General features: G+C 37.3%; 1 protein-coding gene across 3 annotated transcripts in view; it reads left to right on the top strand.

The window, feature by feature from the left end:
• INPP4B (inositol polyphosphate-4-phosphatase type II B) overlaps positions 1 to 21,324 on the top strand; it is a 335,694-nt gene that overhangs the window by 271,939 nt on the left and 42,431 nt on the right. For 2 of the 3 annotated variants that reach the window (XM_075751207.1, XM_075751209.1), the window contains 5 exons: positions 2,625 to 2,769; positions 13,127 to 13,299; positions 14,309 to 14,432; positions 15,489 to 15,606; positions 20,203 to 20,343. In XM_075751207.1, coding sequence (XP_075607322.1) covers positions 2,625 to 2,769; positions 13,127 to 13,299; positions 14,309 to 14,432; positions 15,489 to 15,606; positions 20,203 to 20,343 — 701 coding nt within the window. The remainder of the gene's footprint in view (positions 1 to 2,624; positions 2,770 to 13,126; positions 13,300 to 14,308; positions 14,433 to 15,488; positions 15,607 to 20,202; positions 20,344 to 21,324) is intronic. The other variant, XM_075751208.1, reaches the window with a different exon arrangement.

Genomic DNA, 21,324 nt, shown 5'->3' with positions numbered 1-21,324 from the left:
ATCACTTGTGAGGCAGTTCTTGGGCAAATTGAAAATAGACCACTTAAGGAGGTCAAAGGTGGGTGGAAAGTACGCTAGACTAACAGGAAAATGTTATGGGACTAGTAAGGGATGACAAAGAACATTAAATGGATGGTTTTCTTCTCGTGGAGAAAATAGGGAGTCACGTGATTTTTCATTGATTGGAAACTGCATTTTTACTCAAGAATTGTTCTCACCAAACTGCAGAATTTCAGCAGCGCTCTTGGCAAACTGTAGCCATCTTTGATGCAAACAGAATAACATCACAATGAGTGATAGACACATCTACTTTTTCTGTCTGCCTGTAATGATAGCTTCTAATCCCAGGAACCTCCTATGTGGAGAAAAAGAGCTGTGCAACAGACCCTTGCTCCCTGTCACGTGCCCATATATAAAAAAGCCAGATGTATGATAGTAAGAGTGGAGCTTTCTGTCAACAGATGTTTATGGATTTTGTTTCTAAACCCTCGGGGAATGTTTGTGTGAATACTGTATAGACATCATCTCAATGCTGGGTTAATAGTTGGTTTGAAAAGAGGAAAGTGTTCTTTCCAAAATGAAACAAGGGCTTATATTTGTGTTTCTTGTGCAATAACTCCAGATGCTCATTAAGAGCTTAACACTCTTTGTGTTGGGATTAAACTCTCCCAGCAGAGGGAGGAAAGGGAAATTACGTTGCTGCAGCCACACTGAGCAACTTGAGTTCATATACCTCAGCAACTTCAGTGACTAGAAAGCCTGAAGTTCCCTGCTACTCTCTGGCAAAACTTGTGGCTATTTGGGGCCAGAATTTTTACTATCTACAGTATTTCATTGCTCTTCATAGAATCCTTCTCCCAAAAATAATACTTCTGACTGGTGAAAATCAATCATTTCACCTATATTCTAAATGTTTTTCAAGAATGCTCGTGGTACACACAGGATGAAGCTTTTGAAGGAAGCTATACCAGTCCTCTGTCTTTGGCTTTAAATTGTACCTACGCGTGTGAATATCAGATAGTCATGTGTCTAATGGTTTGTTTCATGCATGCAGGTGCAGATATTGTTGCATTGTACATGTAGTGCTTAAAATAAACAAATTTTTAATTAAATGCAGTTGTGCGTGAGAGTGACCAGCTTCTTACCTCTTGTAAATCAACAATGCCTTTTTCATAGTATGGTTAAGGCATGGGTTTATCTAGGGAGAGGGTCAAACCATAGTTTCTACGTCTGCCTGTAACACTAGATGCTCACTTGTACTTAAGGCAGCCCTACAAGATCTTTCAAGGAATCAGGTTTGGGGAGCTGGAGGAGAGGATCTGTGTTGCTGTACAGATTCAGCAAGTACATGTCATGTCCCTCAGGGCACGATGCTTGTCACAGGGTGTGCCCTCAGGTGGAGGGAACAGGGAAAGATCAGATCCCTCTAATCAGGATAATGGCCTAAAAAGTGTGGCATGTAATTAAAAATAAATCTTGGATTAAATGTTTGCCTTAATAGTAGTTCTAACTTGTCCTTCACCCAACTTCTAAGTGTCACCATTTGTATGGAACTATGATATTTCTCTGAGTTTTCAGTTTTCTTTAACCTTATCTCTTTCCCGACTCCATTTTTACGCCTCAAGGCCTGAGGTATAGATAATACTTCTGGCTGTTGTATCATAAAGTAGAAAGAAGAGGAGTGATATTATCTTCCCATTTTTAACCCTCAAGCAAACTCTGGTTGCTCTGCATTAGTTTCAGAATGACTCAGCATTAAAACATGTACATGGGGTTTTTTTGTGGATTTGTTATGCTGTCTGATTGCTAGCCTTGTGTAAAGCCTCATTTCTTGTACGGCTTAGTTTTTTCCTTTTTCTTATCCAGCCCCAGGAAAGTAGGTGCAAGAGCTTCAATTTCTGCAGCATCCAGCACCTGAAAGACCCTTCCTGTATCTCTGTTCCATAACAGCTCTTTCTTTTGCTCCATGTTAGCTCTTTTGTTCTCTGCTTGTACAGAATTTCTTGTATCACTCTATTACTTCTGTAATTTTCATATTTATAATAAACTCAGTTAAGTGTGATGGTTGTGTGTGAGGTGAAGAATGAAATTGAAATTGTGTTACCTAATAAACATGTCATGACAGTATGTTTCTAGTCCTTTAATCTTACATTTGCTTTAACAGAGTAACTGATGTGATAAAATAGAGGGTGTGTTAAATTATCAAAAAAGAGGTTTTCAAGTACGATGGAAAACTGGTAGTTGCACATGAGATTTGATTTGGCAAAGCTCTGAATGTCTGTGCTCTTACTGTGTTCTTTCAAATAGACAAACTGCTCAGTTCTTTGTGACTGGACCTGAAACTTTGCATGCATTTTCATGTAGAGTTTGAAGCACATGTGTTTTCCAGTTTCAGTTCAGTCATTTACACTGCAAGAAAAACTCCATGAAAAAGGCTTAAGTTGGTAGTAGGCTGAAGAATGAGAAAAATGGTGATATGCTGACACATAATATTTCTAGTAATACTTCTGGTAATTTACATGTCTCTGTCTCCACTTTAAGGTGTTAATAAGTTAGTATTGTCTCTTGGTTTTTCTCTTCAGTAATGTGCAGTGATAATTATTATTATTATATTATCTTTTCAGGACAGGGTGTGGGCCAATGTGGGAAAGAGTTTAAACTGTGTTATTGCTATGGTGGACAGACTGCTTGAAAAAGATAACATCAGCAACGTTAAAGAGGGTGAAAATGATCCTTCAGCAGCAGATTGCAAGGTGTTGCATACAGGTGGTAAGCAGCCCCTTTTTTCCCTATTTTTTAATCATTGACTGGAGTAAATAACAGAAAAAGTCACAGAAAAATTATATAAACAAGAGTCAATAGTATCTCTGAGTGTGCTGATAGCAAGGTTTTGCACAGTTGTAGCCTTGACTGATGGAAGGCGATTTATCAAATTACAGCTTCATTGTGTCCTCAAACTGCTTGCTGTGCTCAACTTTTTATGCCTCAATGAAAACCTTTTGAAACCACAATGTTTTTCTTTGAAAACTGATGTAGTTTAATTTATTTTAGATTCTCATGAATAGACTATTTTGAGAAAAAAAATTAATTGGAGTGTGTCTTATTCCATAGCAAACTTGTAAGGAAAGGTGAACATTCTGTTTCAGTGTCGTTCTTCTGTAAACCCTTCCACTTTTCTGAAGTGATACACTACTGATTTTTGTTTTCTTATTTGCTAAACTCTATTTTTCCCTGAATACAGTTGTCAATCTGTGTCAATACTGAAGGCTAAGTAGAGCGATTCCATGAGATGATGTGAAGAAAACTTTGTCCACAGCAAGCCCTTGCCACCAAATCTTCTGATCTTCTCCTATGGTTACATTCCTTGTTGCTTTCTCTAAGCATAGGCTAGATCTGCTTCCTAAGTCTGACTAGACTTTCTGATGTGCAAATGGGTTGCAACAAATGAAACATCTCCTTAGTGATAATGGTGATAGTCCAAATATAAGGAAATAAGAACCAACCCTTGTGCCGCTCTTCAGTTAAAAAAAGCAAATGACCAAACAAAAAAACCCCACCACAAAACAACAAAACCCCCACAATCACTTTGTTTTATGGAGCTTAGTATAATTTTGGCTTTTTTTGCTTAAATTGTGTATTTTATTCTATATTTTCTATGTTCTTCTCTTCCCTGCCCCCATGGTTTTAATCACATAATTTTATATCTAGGGTTTTAAAGTTATTAGAACTCATTTGTAATTTCTTTGTTACACAACAAGAATTAAAAATCATTTTTCAGTTGTATGTAATTTGTGTAGAACTGGTGAGTTTTGTGCAAAAGATTTTGGTTGTAGTATTGATTTTTAATGCAACTGCAACATCAGCATTTTTACCAGTATGAGAGATTTGTGCTGGCATCCTGGAATTCTTATTTTCAATGCCAGATGTATTTGACTTGTTTTTTTATGAATAGTCCAGAGACCAGAGTATTTCTCATCTGTTTGCTTCTCTGAGTTTCTGTCTACCAGGCAAGTATCCCTATAATGTTAGAGTGAGAGATGATATCATCTTTGTTCTCTAGTGAAGTCTTGCAGGTGCAAAGTATCAACACAGCTTTCTACATTTTTCAGACTTTTTTCAGATAAGAAGGTACAAATATTCAACAGTGAGGTAGGTGTAGTTGTCAACTTGAAACAATCTTTAGAAAGTGAACCCAAGCATACTGGTTTTGATTAAGAGAATAAAATTGAGTATTTGTTCTTGTGCCTAACTCCCTTCTCTTCCCCCTGGTGCTAGCAAGTTTTTCTGCTATTGTTAGCAGAAATCCAGTATGGCTATTAGAAATGTTTTGCAGGTATAGTAGTAGTACACTTTCACTCAAACTTCCCCCAAGTTACTGCAGTGCATTTGTGTGTGTATATATAGACACACATGTACTGGTTTTTTTCTGTATTCCATAGTTAGGGAACAAAATTTCAGGTTTCCTTCTCCCTCCTGAGTCTCAAAATCATCATTATTTAGGATAATTATTTTTGGATGCTTTCTGACATGCTTAGCAACATGAATGTTTACAGCTTTTCCTTCACTCTCTACAACCCCCTGAATACGTCCTCTGTTATTCTATATAAGCCATTAAAAGTATTTAACCAATCCATTTGAGTCTTCCATTGTAGTCATAAAAAAGTGTGCTCTTAGCGTTGATTCAGGCTCACACCCTACACAGCCAAATGAATTATCACTTAGTGCTTTTAGCTCTCAAAGCCAAAAAAACCTTAAAAGTTACTTCCTCTTAAGTACTATAATAAGCAGTCATCAAATAGAATGAAAGGTACCTCTTGCTAAGCAATAATGGTAATTGTAATGGTTAGAAAATTATAGATGTGTTTCATTCACCTGAGGAGTTGTCTTCTGGAGCTGACAGGCCAACGACACAAAAAATATCAAGATGTTATGGCACTGGAATAAATTATTTTCTTTTCCCCTCATTTCCAGGCTTTCCCCATTTCTCTTGAATCAGTATAAGTGCCCTTCTTTGAGGGCAGAGTCAGTGCTTCTGTTGAGTTGTGCTGAATGTCCTGTAACACCCCATCACATGGAAACTACAGGAGACTTGAGGGGCAGCTCGCTTTGTTTTCACATTCTACTTTTTGAGGAAGACATAATTTCCTAATGATGTTTTCATGAGAGCATCGTGCAGTGCCTTTGACAGCTTATAGGACTTTCAAGGTCGTGTAGAAATGGAGACATTTTAAAATTGCTTTCTTTTATAGGACTAACTTAAAAGATGGAGCTTTCTGAAGAACCGTCTGGGTGTGTGCCCAAGTTGGTTTCCTAATGGTTTTCAAAACCGTTGCCTTTGGGGCCAGAATTTTTCATGCTTGACTTCTCTATGAGAGTGTGGTTTTATGTTTGTTTTTCTCTGAGTCTTCCTCTCTGAAGTTTGATGTGAATCCCTGAGGATGCGCTGTGAAGCACCTACATAGAGATTGAGATTTGAAGTTTAGGGCTATAAATTCTGCCTTAATTCTGCTCCATTTTATATTTATGAACCCTGGTTGTATGGGTTCATAACGTTTTCATACTGTGTTTACACTCATAGATACATTTCTAAAATTACAGAATTTTACGCTATATACAATTCACAAACTTTACGTAAGTGGAAAGCTTGCTGTATCTTATGATTATATATTGTACTGTAGTTTGAGGATAATGTATTTCATTAACACTGCAAATGTATAGACACAGATCTTTGAATCTGAAACTGCTTCAGTGCTGGAGTTGATCCTAAGAAAAGTTGTGCGGCTGTTTGTAAGAAAAATGGGAAATACACAGGGGTTTTGACCAAAACATTGAAAAGTTTGCCTTAAAGTATGGGATGAAATGTTTGCTTATATTAGTGAACTTGTCTGTTTTAATACAATTCTTTTTCCTAGCATGTAACAATGAAAAAGTGTCAAAGAATACACACGTAGCCATTTTAGATGGTAGAAAATGTTATGACGATAACTTGATGGTTTGAGCAATAGGCTATTTCTATAACTATAGATATTGTCATAACATATATTCAGAGCTTCCTAAGATAGGGTTGCAATCTTAGGGTTGACATTATGTGATCTTATTCTTTTTTTTCCCAACATGCTTATATTTATTGTATGGAATCTTTGTAATCAGAAATATCAGTGGCACGTTTTTCTTGTACTTACCTTTCAACATGCATTATACCTTCTGTAGCCTAACTTCTCATGCAGTCTAACCTTGGAGTATATTCTTAAGACTGAATTTGAGTTATCAGTTACCAAGGTAACATGCTATGGTTTCATCAGTTGCAGGATTATGATTTCTCTGCAGGATAAATCAGGAAGAGTAGATGGATTTTAAAGGAGAGGGGATTTTTTTATTCTTTTAACTCTAGGCTGGTTTGCCTTGGAGAACTACTTGACAACATTAAATTCTTTTTATTTTTGCCTTTTCATTTTCCGTGGGAGTCAGAATGTGAAAGCCTGTCCTGCAGCATTAGAGATGCCAGTGAAACACAGTAGTTTGCTCTTATGCTTACACAGCCCCTGACAGATCTCCGTGTTTAGCTGTGCTGCTAAAAGAGGCTGCTGTTTCCATCTGTTCCTTGTAGTACACCACCAGAACTATCACTCAGCCATTCCTCCACTGGCTCTGTGTGAGCACTCCCTAATTTGCTACATACAAAATCCACCACGTTATCTCAAGCAATTTAAGTTGGCAGTGTGATTGCACCTGGATTTTGCCTGAAGTGAATTATGGAATCATAACCTATGTTGCTGGGCAGATGAAATGGCCAATGGTGACCTTTAGCATAGGTAGCAAAGACTGCCTGGGGAATGGTGCCGTATTGCCTAGCTGGAATGAAGGAAAACATCTGTTTGTAGCCACATTGCTACAGGCATATGTGGGTTAATTTTTCTTGAATAATCTGATACCTGATGGGGACTCTACAAGTACTTTCATTGTAAATTATCATTTAGTCAGGAAGATGAAAAATTCTCCCTCAGTCTGTGTTCACTTGAGTAGCAGACATTATTTATTTTGAGAAAACAAAAACACTTCTGAAGAACTTTCTCTTCCCTTCCTTTTCCTCCTTGTATCATCCTTCTCTTTTGTGATAGGGTCCTTAACTGGGCTGTATGTAGCCCAGCACATAAGACAACCCCTTCAGCAGTAGTTTCTCTAAGTAGTTCGGCTATTGAGGGAAGCTTAAAAATGTGTAAGGGAAAGGAAGACTATTTAACTGAATCAACAAACTATTTTTTAAACAAGACATCAGAATATTTGATTGCACAATGCTTCTAGAGAAAGGTTTATCCATTACTCCTATGTTCTGAGTATATTAGATTTCCTTAGCTTTATGTCTGTTAATGCCACGTGTTTCCATTGTGACCAAAGCTGCTGACACATTTGTATGTGTATTAGATGGTTTCCATTTTCATTATTAATCCATGTGACAGTATAGAAAATCTCAGATGATTATAATGGAATAATAAATCCCCAAGAATTCAAAATTGTTCTTCTGGACACCAAAACTGTGCAAAGTAGACTGCTATTATATTAACTGCAGAAATACCAGGAAGACTTATGCAGGTTTTTGGTGTTCCTGTGAGAAATGCTGCAGAATTATGAGCATAAAACCTCATCCTTTCTCAAAGAGCTTAGCCCTCATGCTAGAGTTAAACTGAGCTCCAAGAGCTGAGTGGCAAGATGAAGAAGTAGGAAGCTGACCTTTCTACGGTGCAAAGTTAAATACATGAATTCTACTAAGTCAGTTTTTAAACCTCTCTTAAAAATAAAATTCAGAAGAATTTTCCTATCCTAGGGAGTAAATTCAGACTCTGTGGGTTATTTTTATTTCATGCTGTTTGCAGTAGCTGTTTTTGAGGTAGCTACTACCATTTTGGGTTGGTTGGCTTGTTTTGCTTGCCTTTTTCATTAGGACATTAGAGCTTGTCTAACATTCAGTTCACGATGTCAAGACAACTCCTCATTTACATTGTTTGACCTCTTCTATTTCAATCCTGTCATAGATTATTTGTATGTTCAGGTAATGAGGGTATAAGTGATTGGCTACCATAAACGTAAGTTGTGGGTAGCTGCTGTTACCTACCTTTCTAGGGCCCTCTCTTCCTTTAAGAGTACAACCTTACGCTTTCTTCTGCTTTTAGTTTCGTGTTTAGTTTCTAACTTCACACCATTTACATTTTGAGGTGAGTACAACCTTACGCTTTCTTCTGCTTTTAATTTTGTGTTTAGTCTCTAACTTCATACCATTTACATTTTGAGGTGACTTGAAGCCATCAAAGATTTCCATTGAATTTTAGGTGGTGGAGTGACAGAAGTGGCTTTTTTCTCTGTTGCCAGAGCAAAAGGAGATAGGAGTGGTATTCCAAAGCCTTAGGGCTTTTCCCGTTTGATTACCAGCACGTTTTAATAAGCACTTCAATGGGTCTGATTTTGCAAAGAGCAGGAGCTTACTTTTCTGCCAAACTTTATCAAATTTAACGTGCAGTTTGACAAATTGTGACTTGAATATTAATTAGCATGTAGAAATGACTAGTTGGGTGCTTTGCAGGTCGTTTGCCTGTGCAGGCATGTTGATTAAGAGATCATGGGACTGAAGGGCGTTTTCCAGAAACCAAAGGGCAAATCCTGTCGTAAACTGAACTTCCACAACTCTGTTAGCAATAAAAGTGGAATATTTACTCACTGCTTGTGCTGCACATACTCTTTTGTTTTAATCTTATGCTAACTGCATAGTGGTGATACTATTTCTTTCAATTTCATCCTTCTATTTTCCATTTTAATGAGTTTGGCTTTTATGCCTTGTTTTAGTTTCCTTTCCAAAGGGTGGCTAGCACGATTTTTAAATTGGATTTCCTTGCTTCATCAGTAGGCTTTGACTCTTTTGTTTGGATGCTAAATATTCCAAACAGGACAGGCTGCCCTTGCCATTGGAGCAACCTGACAGTGATCCTCTAGTCTCCTTGTTGCTTATGTTCTTGCTCCTGATGTCTCTTTTGAGATGTTTACTCTGTCAATTCTTCAGTCTTTTTCAAAGGATTTTCCACTGTGTTGAGAATGTAAATCTTGCAATTTTTAACTTAAAAGAAATTTGACACCTGAAGTGTCAAACCTGTGTAAGTCCTTGAATGCGTTAAACACAAAAGCAATAATTTGTATTATTTCCTTCCCTAAGGGATTTTACAAAGCTATCATCAGTCTCTGTAGGAGTAGAGGCCCTGATCCATGGTTGGCCCCCTGCATCTCTGTTACAGCAACAGCTGATGCTGAGCTGACTGCCAATTTTCTCAGGAAGGAGGAGTTGTAGGGCATCTTGCACCTCTCCCAAACTGTTTTGGACGTGTAAGCAGTGACTCATAACCAAGCAGTCTCTCACATGTCAACGATGTTGTAGCAAGATAGATCAGGATAATCTAAATCTGAATCTGGACCAGGATTTTAAAGCTCCTTTTACAAATAATATCTCTTTATGAATTTATTCAATATTCTGTATTTATCCCTTGCATACAAGACAATTTTATTTTCCAAATTCTACTGAATTTACTTGTAAGCTTCAAAATGCAATGCTTTTTTTTGTTTCGTACTTCAGTTTCACAGTGCTGCTCAGTTTCAAGGAGCAACTTGAAAGCTACAGTAAGTACTTCTCATGGATATTTGGAGCTTTGTGCATTGTTAAAGAATGACCCTGATTTATATTTTTGCTGGAGTATTTGCGAGAGGATATCCTGCATAACAAGTGACGTGGTGATTTTAACAGACCAAAGATTGAGTAGCTATATAGATTTTTTTTTTTCTAGAGTTGTCTTTTCCGAGACCTCAGTCTGTGATACACCTCTTATTTTCATCTTAACACGCTAAACTTGCTTTAAAATAGGACAAGCATGAGAATGTATTGGTCCATTCATAAATATTCTGTTTTCAAGAAACAATGCAGTCCTCCTTTTAGATTTGCTAACTAGCTCCACCTTCTGGGGATTGGACATCCTTACTCAGTGTAAACAAGCAGTAATGATTGTTATGGATAACTTAATCACATGAGGGTATAGTTTTATCATCTTTCCTTTTGTGAACTACAATTCTATTTGCATTCTATAATAAAATAATTTGTCTTAGTCACTAGGGTAAGGTTTCCTACAAACTTACAATTTTTATTATTTTCTAATTACGTTAAGTAAAGCTGTATTATTTGGGACATTAAATACTCAGTAGTGTTTAATTTTAATACACTTAGCATGAATGTCCTTTAATGAAAAAAAAAATGGCCTTGAAAATCTCAAGTCTTTGAATTTCTTCTTAATTCAGCTACTACTGACAAAAATTACTTATGGTAGTAAGTTGGTATTTCAAATGTGTAGTGACCCCCAAAAAATCCTTGTGACAAAAAAAATCTTGAAGCTACTACAAGGTATGTGCAAAATAATTTGGAAAATCATAATAGAAGGTATTTATCTGTTGCTTGCTGCCAACCTGGAAGGCTGCATGAAGTGGAATCCACTTATATTTGTTCTGGGTGCAGTATTATTGAATATTTTCATTACTGACTTGGCTTATGAAATATGGATGATGCTTATAAAATTTGCAGATGCTTAAAGCTGGGAGAGGCTTTAAGCACCATGGGAGCAGGATTAGAATGGATCTTTATGAAATGGAGCACTGAAATATTAGAACGCAGTTCAGTAAGGACAAGTACAAAGTTATGTTCCTAAAGAAGCAGAAATTACACAGTGTGGATTGACTGGATAAGTGGCAACTCAGTAGAAACAGATCTAAGTGTTATGTGACTTGTGGCCAGTATGTGACCCCCTCAGTAAAGCTCTTCAGCCCTATCCACGTAACCTGAAATTGTAATAGCAGGTTCACAGTGTGGCTAGTTCTAGAAATTCAGCTTTTCTCTCTTGCCCTGGCTGTCCATGTACTTGCAAGATCCTTGGCTGTGTCTGAATCCAGCTCTGCTTTCCCATGAAAGTGGGACAGTTGTCTGTTAGCTGCACTTTCATGTCTCCTTTAAAGTGGCCAGGTATGATCTTTTTCATTATTTGCTTCAGTCATAAGCAGCCAGCAGACTCTATCCTTATCACATACAGCCCTGTTCACTGGTTTAGTATGCATTACATCTTTTAATCTCATCCTGCTGCAGTTGCTTTCCTTGGCATTTATTTATTAATTTAATGAATTACTGTAATTAAAGACTAGAAAGGAGAGTTTAGATTGTCTGGTCTGTCTATTCTGACTTGCAGTATGTCACACCTTGTTGTCTACCTTATTTCTAAATTTGACTGTGTCTCACAGCAGCCTCTGGCCTTTGGTGGTTCTTTTATTCCCTAGAATAAACATCCCTGTTAGTACTTGTTGTTTTCTCCTTATGAAGAGGGGAAATCAAGTTGCTGCTCAGCCTTTTTCCTACGCTTAAGGAGATTAAACTCTAAATCTTGGTAGCTCTCCTCTGCAGGCTCTCCATTTTTTTTCGGCAGTCTCTTTAAAACATGTACACCAGGCCTTGGTAGGTGGTGTATCAGTACTCTCTTTGTCAATGGCATGTATAAAATCACCTTTTTTTGCTGGAGCATGAAACTGGGGATGGCTTCTGTTCTGTTTTGTTCACAATGGCTCTATTGTCATAACTGCCATTTTCCAGGCAACAGTTCTTTAGTCTGTATTACTCGCCCTTAAATTTTTATGACTGTTAAAACACATGTTGTCTGTCCACAGGGACGTTATTTGCAAAGGAACCCAAGTTGTTGTCTTGCTCTGTCCTTGTTCCTGTTTCCTCTTTGCTACACTTTTTCTCCCCTTCCCCCAGTTTCTCCTGGGTTTCAAAGTTCTCTCCAGTCTTCTTGGCTATGGTTTTCTTCATTTACATATTTTTCTGGACCATAGCCAAATTGACTTTGCAACAGGCAGCTATGTCTTCCTGCCTAGAGAACTTCTTCAGTACTAATGAGTCTTTCGTTGGCCTGACTCAAAATGTTACCTGAAACAACATGCTGTTATCTTCTACCTAATTATGATTTAAATGGAACAGATTTAAATTATCATTGATTCTTAATTACAGTAATCTACAGAAAATATGCGTCAGCGATGGACTGTAGTAAGTCAGTTACACTCCCTATTTTTATATAGATTCTTCTGGAGTGTTGATTTCTCTTTCATTTTAAACTATAACAATGAAACTGAGATGTAGACTCTAAAGGGGGGGGGGTAATTATTTGCCTAACTTAGAGGGGTAGGCAAAACCATATGCAACTACAATGCAGGTCTGATTTTATTACATGCTGAAAAATTCAGGAACAGCTTGGGTAATTGGGCAAATTTGAGTAAGCTGTTCTGATTTTCCTCCATTCCTAGCTATCACTTGGTTTCATTTGTAATGTATTAAGGAGTTCCATTCCTCAAGCATTTCACTAGCTTGTTTTTTCTGATATCCCTAGCATGTATTCTAACAGAGCAAAACATATTACAAAATAGTTCTAAATCTTTCTGCTCGAAGTAGCTAAAAAAATGAGTTCAGTATTTCTAAATATTTAGAGAGAACAATATAGAGAGAAGCTGAAAAGAAAAAGGAATGTGACCTAAAGATTAGTATTTTTCCAGCCTATACATTAAACAGATAATATCTTTCCAGATATTTTTTTTCTTCTGTTTTGCCGTCCAGCACCCACTTTTTCTTAAATACAGGCTCTTCCCTCTCCCCCTGTTTTTTTGATGGTACTTCATGTGCTTAGGTAGCAAGTTGTCAGTCTGTAAAGAACAGGAGATCTTCATCTCCATTGTATTCATCTTGTGCTAAATGAGTTTTCACGTATATCCCTGTATGGTCTGTTTATGATACTTTAGCAAGTCTTACAGAGAAGTTAGGTCTGTTAAAAAGTCATTGTTTCAATATATAGTTGGATTCAGGTCAAGGATTTAGCTCCAGTCTTGGTGGTAAGCTGGAGTCCTACCTCTAAGCATATTCTCCGGTACCACAGTGGTTAGGATAGAGCAGCAGGGTTGTTTTGAAGCGTAGGATGATCTACGCAGCCATCAGAGCCCTGTCTCCATTCTGAAAAGGATTTTTGCTGCAAGTTTTCTGTTTTGGAATGGATGATCTGTCTTGTTCTAGGTGACTGGTATGAACAGCTGTATCCCCTGGTGATTACGCTGAAGGACTGCATGGGAGAGGTGGTGACCAGAGCGAAGCAATCGATGGCGTTTGTTCTGCTCCAGGAACTTGCCTGTGGTTTGCCACAATGTTTGATGCTGACCCTAAGAAGAGACATCGTCTTTAGTCAAGCAGTAGGTTTTCTTGCGTCACTTATCTCCTGCTGTTGCTGTAATTAAGCATAATATTCATGGCAGTGTTTGTGGGTTTCTTTTTGTTGGTTTTTTCCTTTTTCCAATTTAACACAACTTTTTCAGATATTTTCCATTTTATCCCCTTAAATATTTTCTAGTGTGATAGAGAAATTAATAGTAAATGGAAATCCATGGTAACTTTATCACTGAGTCAGAGAAGTAGGTCTGCAATGGACTGGGAAAGGTTTCCTAATCTCCCTTTTGCACAAAGAAGGATCCATAAAACTATTTTTAGTCTTCCTAGATTATATGTCAGTATCCTCACCCATGGGTGAAGTTCTCAAGTCTAGCCTTGAATATTCCTTGCTAGGTTTTGGTAGTTTTCTTTTTTAATCCTGGTCACCTTGGAAAGGAAGAACAGATTATTTGTTTTCAGTTTGTTGTAGTATTTTATGTGTTTGAAGACTATTAGCATGTCTCTTCTCAGACTCGTCTTCTCTTGGTAAATAACCGAAGTTCTTCTGACCTTCTCCTGTAAATCCTGTTTTCTAGATAGATTATCTCTAAATGATTGGTCTAATTTCTCCCTTAAGTTACACATTTTTTCTAACATAGTTAAGGAGTTAGGGTGCAACTGCCGAGGAGATTCAGTTGCATTAGGTGCCTAACTGCTTTCAAATCCATCATAATTCACAGCCTTATGTGGCTATAGCCTGCCAACGAAGGTTCTGGTCTTGCTTATGTCAGTGTAAATAACACACAACCCCACAAAACCAATGAAGTTTCTCTAGTGTAAAATAAGGGAATGTTTCACTGCTTTTTACACTGAAAAATGTCTCAATAATATATGAATATGAAGTTATGTATTTAGTCACTAAATAGAAATATCTATGCTATTTTCTCAAATATCTGAATATTACTTCTGTTGTGTATAATGATAGCAAGCCTCATTTTAACTATGTTATAATGACACAGCTGTTAATTTCACATTTTTTCATTGTCTTTATAGCTTGCTGGATTGGTCTGTGGGTTTATAATCAAATTGCACACAGGTTTACATGATCAAGGATTTTTACAACAGCTTCATACTGTTGGATTGCTTGTACAATATGAAGGACTCCTTAGTACATATAGTAAGTATTGTTCTTGGACAAAGTTCCTTACACATCCAGGCCAGAAGTTTACCCAGGAGGCTCTTATTTTAACCTCTGTTCTGCTTCCAGTAATTTGGCTTACTGAATCAAAAAATATTATCCTTAGGAGAGAGTAGGCTTCCATATAATAGGACAGTTGAAGTCATTGATACTGTGTTGCCAAGTCTGCATCAAAAATTACTCCTTTATTTTATTCTCAGTTCCTCTGAGAACTCTAGTTGATAATTATTCCATGCAGAGTGCTGAACTACATTGTCTTAAATACAGGAGACTGCTTCCTCAGTACAGCTAGAGGAACTTTTGGGTTTAATAAACTGTCTCCATTGGTATAGGTATTTGGCCTGACCCAAAATAGCAGGTTTATAAAGCTAACACAAACAGCAGATTAAATAGTTACTGACTCTATCAGCTTCTGCCCTGACCATGCCAGTATTGGTTACATAAAGATAACTCGAAAACTGTTTGATCCCTAGCTGTTACAGATGCCATCATTTGATAAGTATTAAAAAAGACATTTGGAGGGAGAAACTGCTGTATGTCTCAAAATGCTTTGAACGAGATGTATTGGAATCCTTTCCCAAATTAGAGATTTTGACCAAAGTGGAGGGATTTAGCATTTGTGTAGCTCTTTAATGCACAGGCAATTGCAGATACTCACTTGGAGATTGCTGTCAGGCTCCCTTTTGCATGATGCTCGTTGTTATTCTCAAAACCTTTGTCCTCCATCAGCAGGACAGTTTTTAAAAACACTTTCAGAATAGACAAAAATGGCTTTTCTGGGGTTATTCTGTGCCCATATAGAGCAGGTTGATTTTCAGAGGTGCTTAACATTCACGGTTATCATTTAGGCCACAGAGAATTGTCAGCAGTTCTAAAAATCAGTCTGCTTTTATGTAGGTTACTTTAATGTGGATTTAGAGCTGTGATTTTTAGATGCACGAACTGGAAAATATAATCCCTGTATTGCTTTACTATAACCTATTCAGTGACCGATCTGTCTACTCTGTTAATAACCTCTGTAATCTTTCCATATAGGTGAAGAAGCGGGGATGCTAGAAGACATGGCTGTGGGAATTTCAGATTTGCAGAAAGTAATGTTTAAAGTCATTGAAGCCAAATCAGAAGATTTTTTGCCTATTATAACGGGAAGACGGTAAGAAGTTTGTTTCCTGCAGCCCATGGCATGTAGTTTTAATCTGCAGCACATGAAAATCCAGATAGTGGTTTTCTTGTTGCTGAGTTCTCTTATACAGAAAGTTCAGTAGTTTTATTTTTCATGAGGGTGAATGGAGATGTAATGAGGTAGTAGGGATTTGTAAAGCTAGTAGTAATAGGGGCCCTGGGTTACTTTCCTGATGAAAAGCTAAAAGTTCCAACTGTATTAATGCAAATTAATCAAAACAGTGTCTGGATTCTGCAGAGTTGCATTTTTCATACATAGATACTGAATCGAAGAGAAATGACAAGGTCAATATTTCCAAAAGTGGCCTCTAACTGAAGAAACCTTGTTTCTGAGGTGTCCAGAATGTGTATTTCAGTGTGACAAAGGAAATTGCATTTCTGAGAGTTAGGCCTTGATTGTCTTAAGATGGAAACTGAAAAACTTGGATGCCAAAACTTAGTGGTCACTTTTGAAAAACGAAGCCTATCTTAGTTGCTGAAGATCGCACAGAACATATGCAACCTCAGAAATCCTGCAAATCCTTCTGTAAAGCCATTAATACATACATTATGCATCTCACATAAGCACTGCTGAATATCAGGATATAAACCAAAATACTTGATTAATTGTGGCAACAGGAGGGTTAACAGAGCTGTTACACAGGAGGAATGGGTTTTTCATCTTCATTATTATTCTAATCTGAAGCTCCAAATGTTTTTACTTTTGCAGAAATCACTTCCTTAATAGTATCGTTGTTCTTAAGATGACTGTAAATTAAATTCAGCTAAAAGCAGCAACTTTTAGAAAAGATATGTTTCCTCTGAAGGGGGCTTTCACTACTGATTTGCTTAATTATTCTGGATGATTGACTCTCATCCTATGGGCCTTCCGAGAAAGGATTGAAATAAATAGCAGGAAGGCCGGAGTATGATAGGCAACACAGTGGGAATAATTAAGAATAATTATGGTGTGTAGATAAAACAGAAGAAATACATCCTTTGTAAATCACAGCAGTCAAAAATCCTGAAAAATCCAACAGCTACATTTACTGGCTTCGTGCCATTACTGCAGTACACTGAACTGTCACGCTAGGAGGTCCTGGGTTTGAAAGAGACGCGAGCTTTAAGCTGCCTCAGGCATTCTGGATTGATGGAGTAGTCAGTCTTTAGGAAGAAGAGTTACTGCCTGTGATTGCTGTACTGTACTTACTGGCAGGTATTCAGTGGATGGAATTGGTATCAGACAGTAAAAAATAAAAAAAATCTTTAAGGCTTATGTGGAGGATCCCTATTCCTGTTAGAGCTGTGATGAGCAGCTCCTATCAGACAGCGTTGGAAGTCAATCATAAAAAGAGAAGGAGGTGGAAAACCTAGTTATTTTCTAATTAATGTTTTAAAACCCCACAATTTTTACATCATTTTGGTTGTTATATGGTGTGGCTCAATAAAAAGAGTCTAAAAGACTGTAGAAATGCAAGACAGAAAATTAAGCTACAAATTCTTATCTTGCAGAGTCAGAGTATTCACTTGTAATTATTTTCTAGGGAAGTGCCTTAAGACTGAGATTCTATGTACAGAAACAAATCAATCCAAAGAGCGTGGCATTGAGCGTGGTCTAGCAGTGCACTAACCTGCTGATGTGGGTGGCTGACTCCGACCATCCAGGTGCAGTGAAGTTCTGTTGAGGCACTCAGGTTCTTTTACTAGTAGTTAACGCCTACTTTTATAAAGTTCTTTGATAGAATGTATTTGATTGTGCATGTGAATTTTGAGGCGTCACAGGGTTTGATACCCTGTTTTTAACGAAGCCCACAATCAGACCAACACTTACAGCTACACTGAAGTGATCTAAAAAGTTGACTCTTAGTTGAAAGAAGAGCTGGGTAAAGCACCTCCCATCTGAGCTTCAGTGACTGACCACATGTACATCCTTTTTCTGTTGCAAAGCAGAGGCGCATGGAAATGACTTGTTTTGCGTTTGTTGCAATGAACTACGTGTGTGATTTCAGCCAACTGCAAGTAGCTTGCAGGGTCTATGACCTGCATATGTTCATATGTGATGGTAACAAATATTAGTCAACAAGGCAAATAAAGAAAAGGATATTTTTAAACAGTCCTGTTTGAGTGAAATCATATACATTTAAAAATTTAAAACCTAAATATATACAATTTGTTCTGGAAGAGATGATGATTTATTATTTACTCTCTTGAATATGTTGGATTTCTCCACCCTGTTTCCTTGAGAGATCATTAAATGTCAAAAATTAGTACTGATTTTTTTCCTTCTCATTGGAAAATGTAGTGGCCACCTTATCCATCTCATGCCAAAATCACCTGGTATCTCTGCAGTGAGTCTAGCCATAAAAGAGAAACCACATGGCAATAAAATTCACTGCTGTATTTCTGTTTCTTGTTTAAGTAGAAGCATAGGACCCATTTTTGGTAAAATAATGTCAAACAAGTCCTACAGATTTCAGTACTCTGAATATTGGTTTTTTCCCCCACCTGACTTCAGTACCATTCCTGGACTTTCCAGACAGCTTTCTGTCACAGCTTGACAGCCTTTTCCTTACATGATCAAAAGTAGATTGTTTTCATTGTGCAATTGGTTACGGATTTTTAAAAGTTACTAAGGATTATCTCTGAGACTTCAAAAAAAGTGTTGGGGAAAAAAATAAAAAAGGACAAGGGGAAGCTCTCAAATGGTACTGATGTTAATTTATCATGCCTAAAGGTCAGCATTTCTCAATGTTCTTACACTGAAAGATTAGTAGTGATTTTGGGGGTGTGAAATGTAGCAATGCAGTGATTTGGTGGCATTTTGGTTCAGTAACGTATGCTGTTTAAATTAGACTAACCCAACATTTCCTCTCACTCTCATGAAAGCACTCTGTCACAGACAAATGTTCTGGTGGCACTTGACAGCAGCTAGGAGTGCTCACATGCAGGCTGGGAATGAGTGCTGCTATGCAAAGATCATTTGTATGGAGTTCTTCACTGTCATCCTCGCTAACTCTCTATTTCCTTCACATGGGTGAATTAATTAAATAAAACACAAACCAAATAGACTATCTGGGAGTAGAACTATGTCTTTTTTTTTCTTTTTTCTTTTTTTCCCCTCTGAGACGTGTATCCTCCATTCAAAACTGATAACCCCCTCAGTAGGGAGCATCTGGCATTTGCTCAGAGATTACACACTAGTTCTAGCCTGTACCAAAGCATATGCTGTTTTGCCCTAGCTGAATGTAATTACATTTCAGTCACAAGTCTGTACTGGATCCATTTTATTTTGTTCTCAGATATATGGGCAGGATAGAGGTTCAGACACAACCACTAGCTCTTCTAAGCTGAAGCTGTTTCTCCAGACATCTGCTCTGAGATAGTGCCGCTCATCCCTCCAGCTTGCCAAAGGCATCACAGCTACTGCAGAAACTGCCCTTTTTCTTCAAGGTTTTCTGCCTTTTCTCCCCCAAATTCTACATGTGGGTAATCAAGGTTGCATTGTAATTCCTTAGCAAGCACGTGATTGATTAACATAAGGGTTGGAGGGACTTCATGATAGATTATTTGAGTAGGTGCAGTTTTCCATCTTAAGTTTACATGCAAAAGTTGTGTGCCTTCCTAGGCCTGGTTGCTGTCGGTAGAATATAGATCATAGAATCATAGAAATCCTCCTTCCCTTCTCTTGCTGTAATACTCCTCCTTCTTGGTGATATACCAAATGTGCGCTGCAGGAGAGAAAATTCCAGTCTTTGTTATCAGTTGGCCGTCTTCGAATGATTAAAATGCCAAATCCTGGAGAGACAAATGGATTTGCTTCTCGTCTGTTCTTTTTTTTTATTAGACTGATTGCTCTAATAATGGAAAGAGAGCTAATAAACCTAACTTAACAGCATACTGTTGTTTCTGATGTGGGGTCAGGCATCAACCCTCAAAAACATGTGAAATTCAACTTGAGGGTTCCACATGATCAGAATTTGGACTGGCAGCCAAAGTAACATGTTTTTCATAAAGTCGGACCAAACACAAACAGAAAGCCAGAGCTGCTACATATCGTATCCCTTCTCCTAAAATAGGATTCGTTTGTGTAATGAGCCTTCAGTTATTATCTTCACAGAGTCAGTTTTGTTATTTGTGATGCTTTCTATCCCCAGGGAGAAAATTCAGCCACTGAAGAAAATAGGAATTTTGCTTTGGGTTTTTGTGACAGGTTTTTGTTCATATTACATTTAGAGTAGATAGAGGATCAAGTTGTGACTTCTGAAAGGAAGTTGTTTTTGTAACTTAGCAAGGTGCATTTTAAGACTCGGGGTGTTCTCGTTGATATTTTGGTAGCAGAAGACTTTTTTACTGCTTTCAGTAAAGAAGTTGGTATCAAGAGCGTATAATTACTTGCCTTTTTCCATATAGCTTGGTTATGCTCTTAAGCAAGCCGAATTGTCACATTTTACGGTTCAATACAATTAAGGGGAAAAGGGGGAAACTGATGTATAGAGCACAAACTACATGTGCTCTATAATTTAGGAAGGTTAAAATTTCAAGGAAACCAATCAATATACCCATCCTTATTCTTTTTTATTTTTCCTAGTGAACATTACATTATAGAGGTCCAACTTCCAGCAAAGATGTTTGAGTTGCTGCCACAAGAGATTAAAGAAGGAAAGCTACTTCGCATGTATCCAGTACTCTTCAATGTTGGAATCAATGAACAGCAAACACTTGCGGAGAGGTAAGACAAAATCGTGTTTCACTTTCTGTCCAAGTATGCTGTGGATATCTCTTAGGATTAAAAATAAATCTTTTTTTTTTTACTTGCTCTTGGACCATCTAACATTGACTTGACGTGTATTTGAAAAAGTACTAAGGGAAGTAAGCACAAGCTATGAAGCAATGCAAAATAATGAAAAAGTCTAAGTGAAGATATGACCACATGCTGGACTTTATTTCATAGTAAACACCAAGTTTCATTTGGATACAAATATAAAATTGATTTCTGTTTCACAGATGTAGAATTTTGTTCATAATACAGTACTTTGGCCTTCTCAAACATGAGTCTGAAATTTTGAAATTCTTCTTATCTATAAAGATGGGGTGGAAGATGCTGGACAAGTCTTAAGCTAGAAAGAGACCATTTTTATCAGCTTTTTAGGACTTTTTTTCCAGGGTTGAGGAATGGTAGTTAAAAATAGAGAATCCATTACTAATATGTTTGTAGAAACATGAAGGCTGATGTTAAAGTTCTGATGTGTTAATATTACTCCTCTGGAAGGATTGCTGGAAACTAATTAGTTAGTACAATAATAGTCAAAGTTTCACCAACCTATTAATTTTCTCTTTCAAGAGAAAGGGTATCTGTCAGGCATGTTAAATTGCCAAGTTTATGCAATGCTAAAACTGCAAGGTAGACAGCAACAATGAGACAGCTACATTTTATTTTATTTATTTATTTTTTACTGGTGTTATGTATTATGTCTCTTGGATGCTCTGTTAATATCTTTAGATTGCATTCACTACAAATGCTCAAAAAAGCATAGCTGGGCAAATAGAGGGAGACAAAGAAAAGCCATTAACCTGGACAATAGGCAAGAAGTTAATCACAACAGGAGTTTCATGTCTTGTTCTTTGTAGACAGCAGAGTAAAAGCAGTCTTTTAAAGAAGATGTCTAAGGAATGCCATCAGGTAGCTTCGTGGATGTTTATGGGAGACTTC

The sequence above is a fragment of the Balearica regulorum genome, chromosome 4 (assembly GCF_011004875.1).
Source record: "Balearica regulorum gibbericeps isolate bBalReg1 chromosome 4, bBalReg1.pri, whole genome shotgun sequence".
NCBI classification, from domain to species: Eukaryota; Metazoa; Chordata; class Aves; order Gruiformes; family Gruidae; genus Balearica; species Balearica regulorum.
The sequence above is the reverse complement of the archived record's forward strand: the minus strand, read 5'-3'. Positions and strand labels throughout refer to the sequence as shown.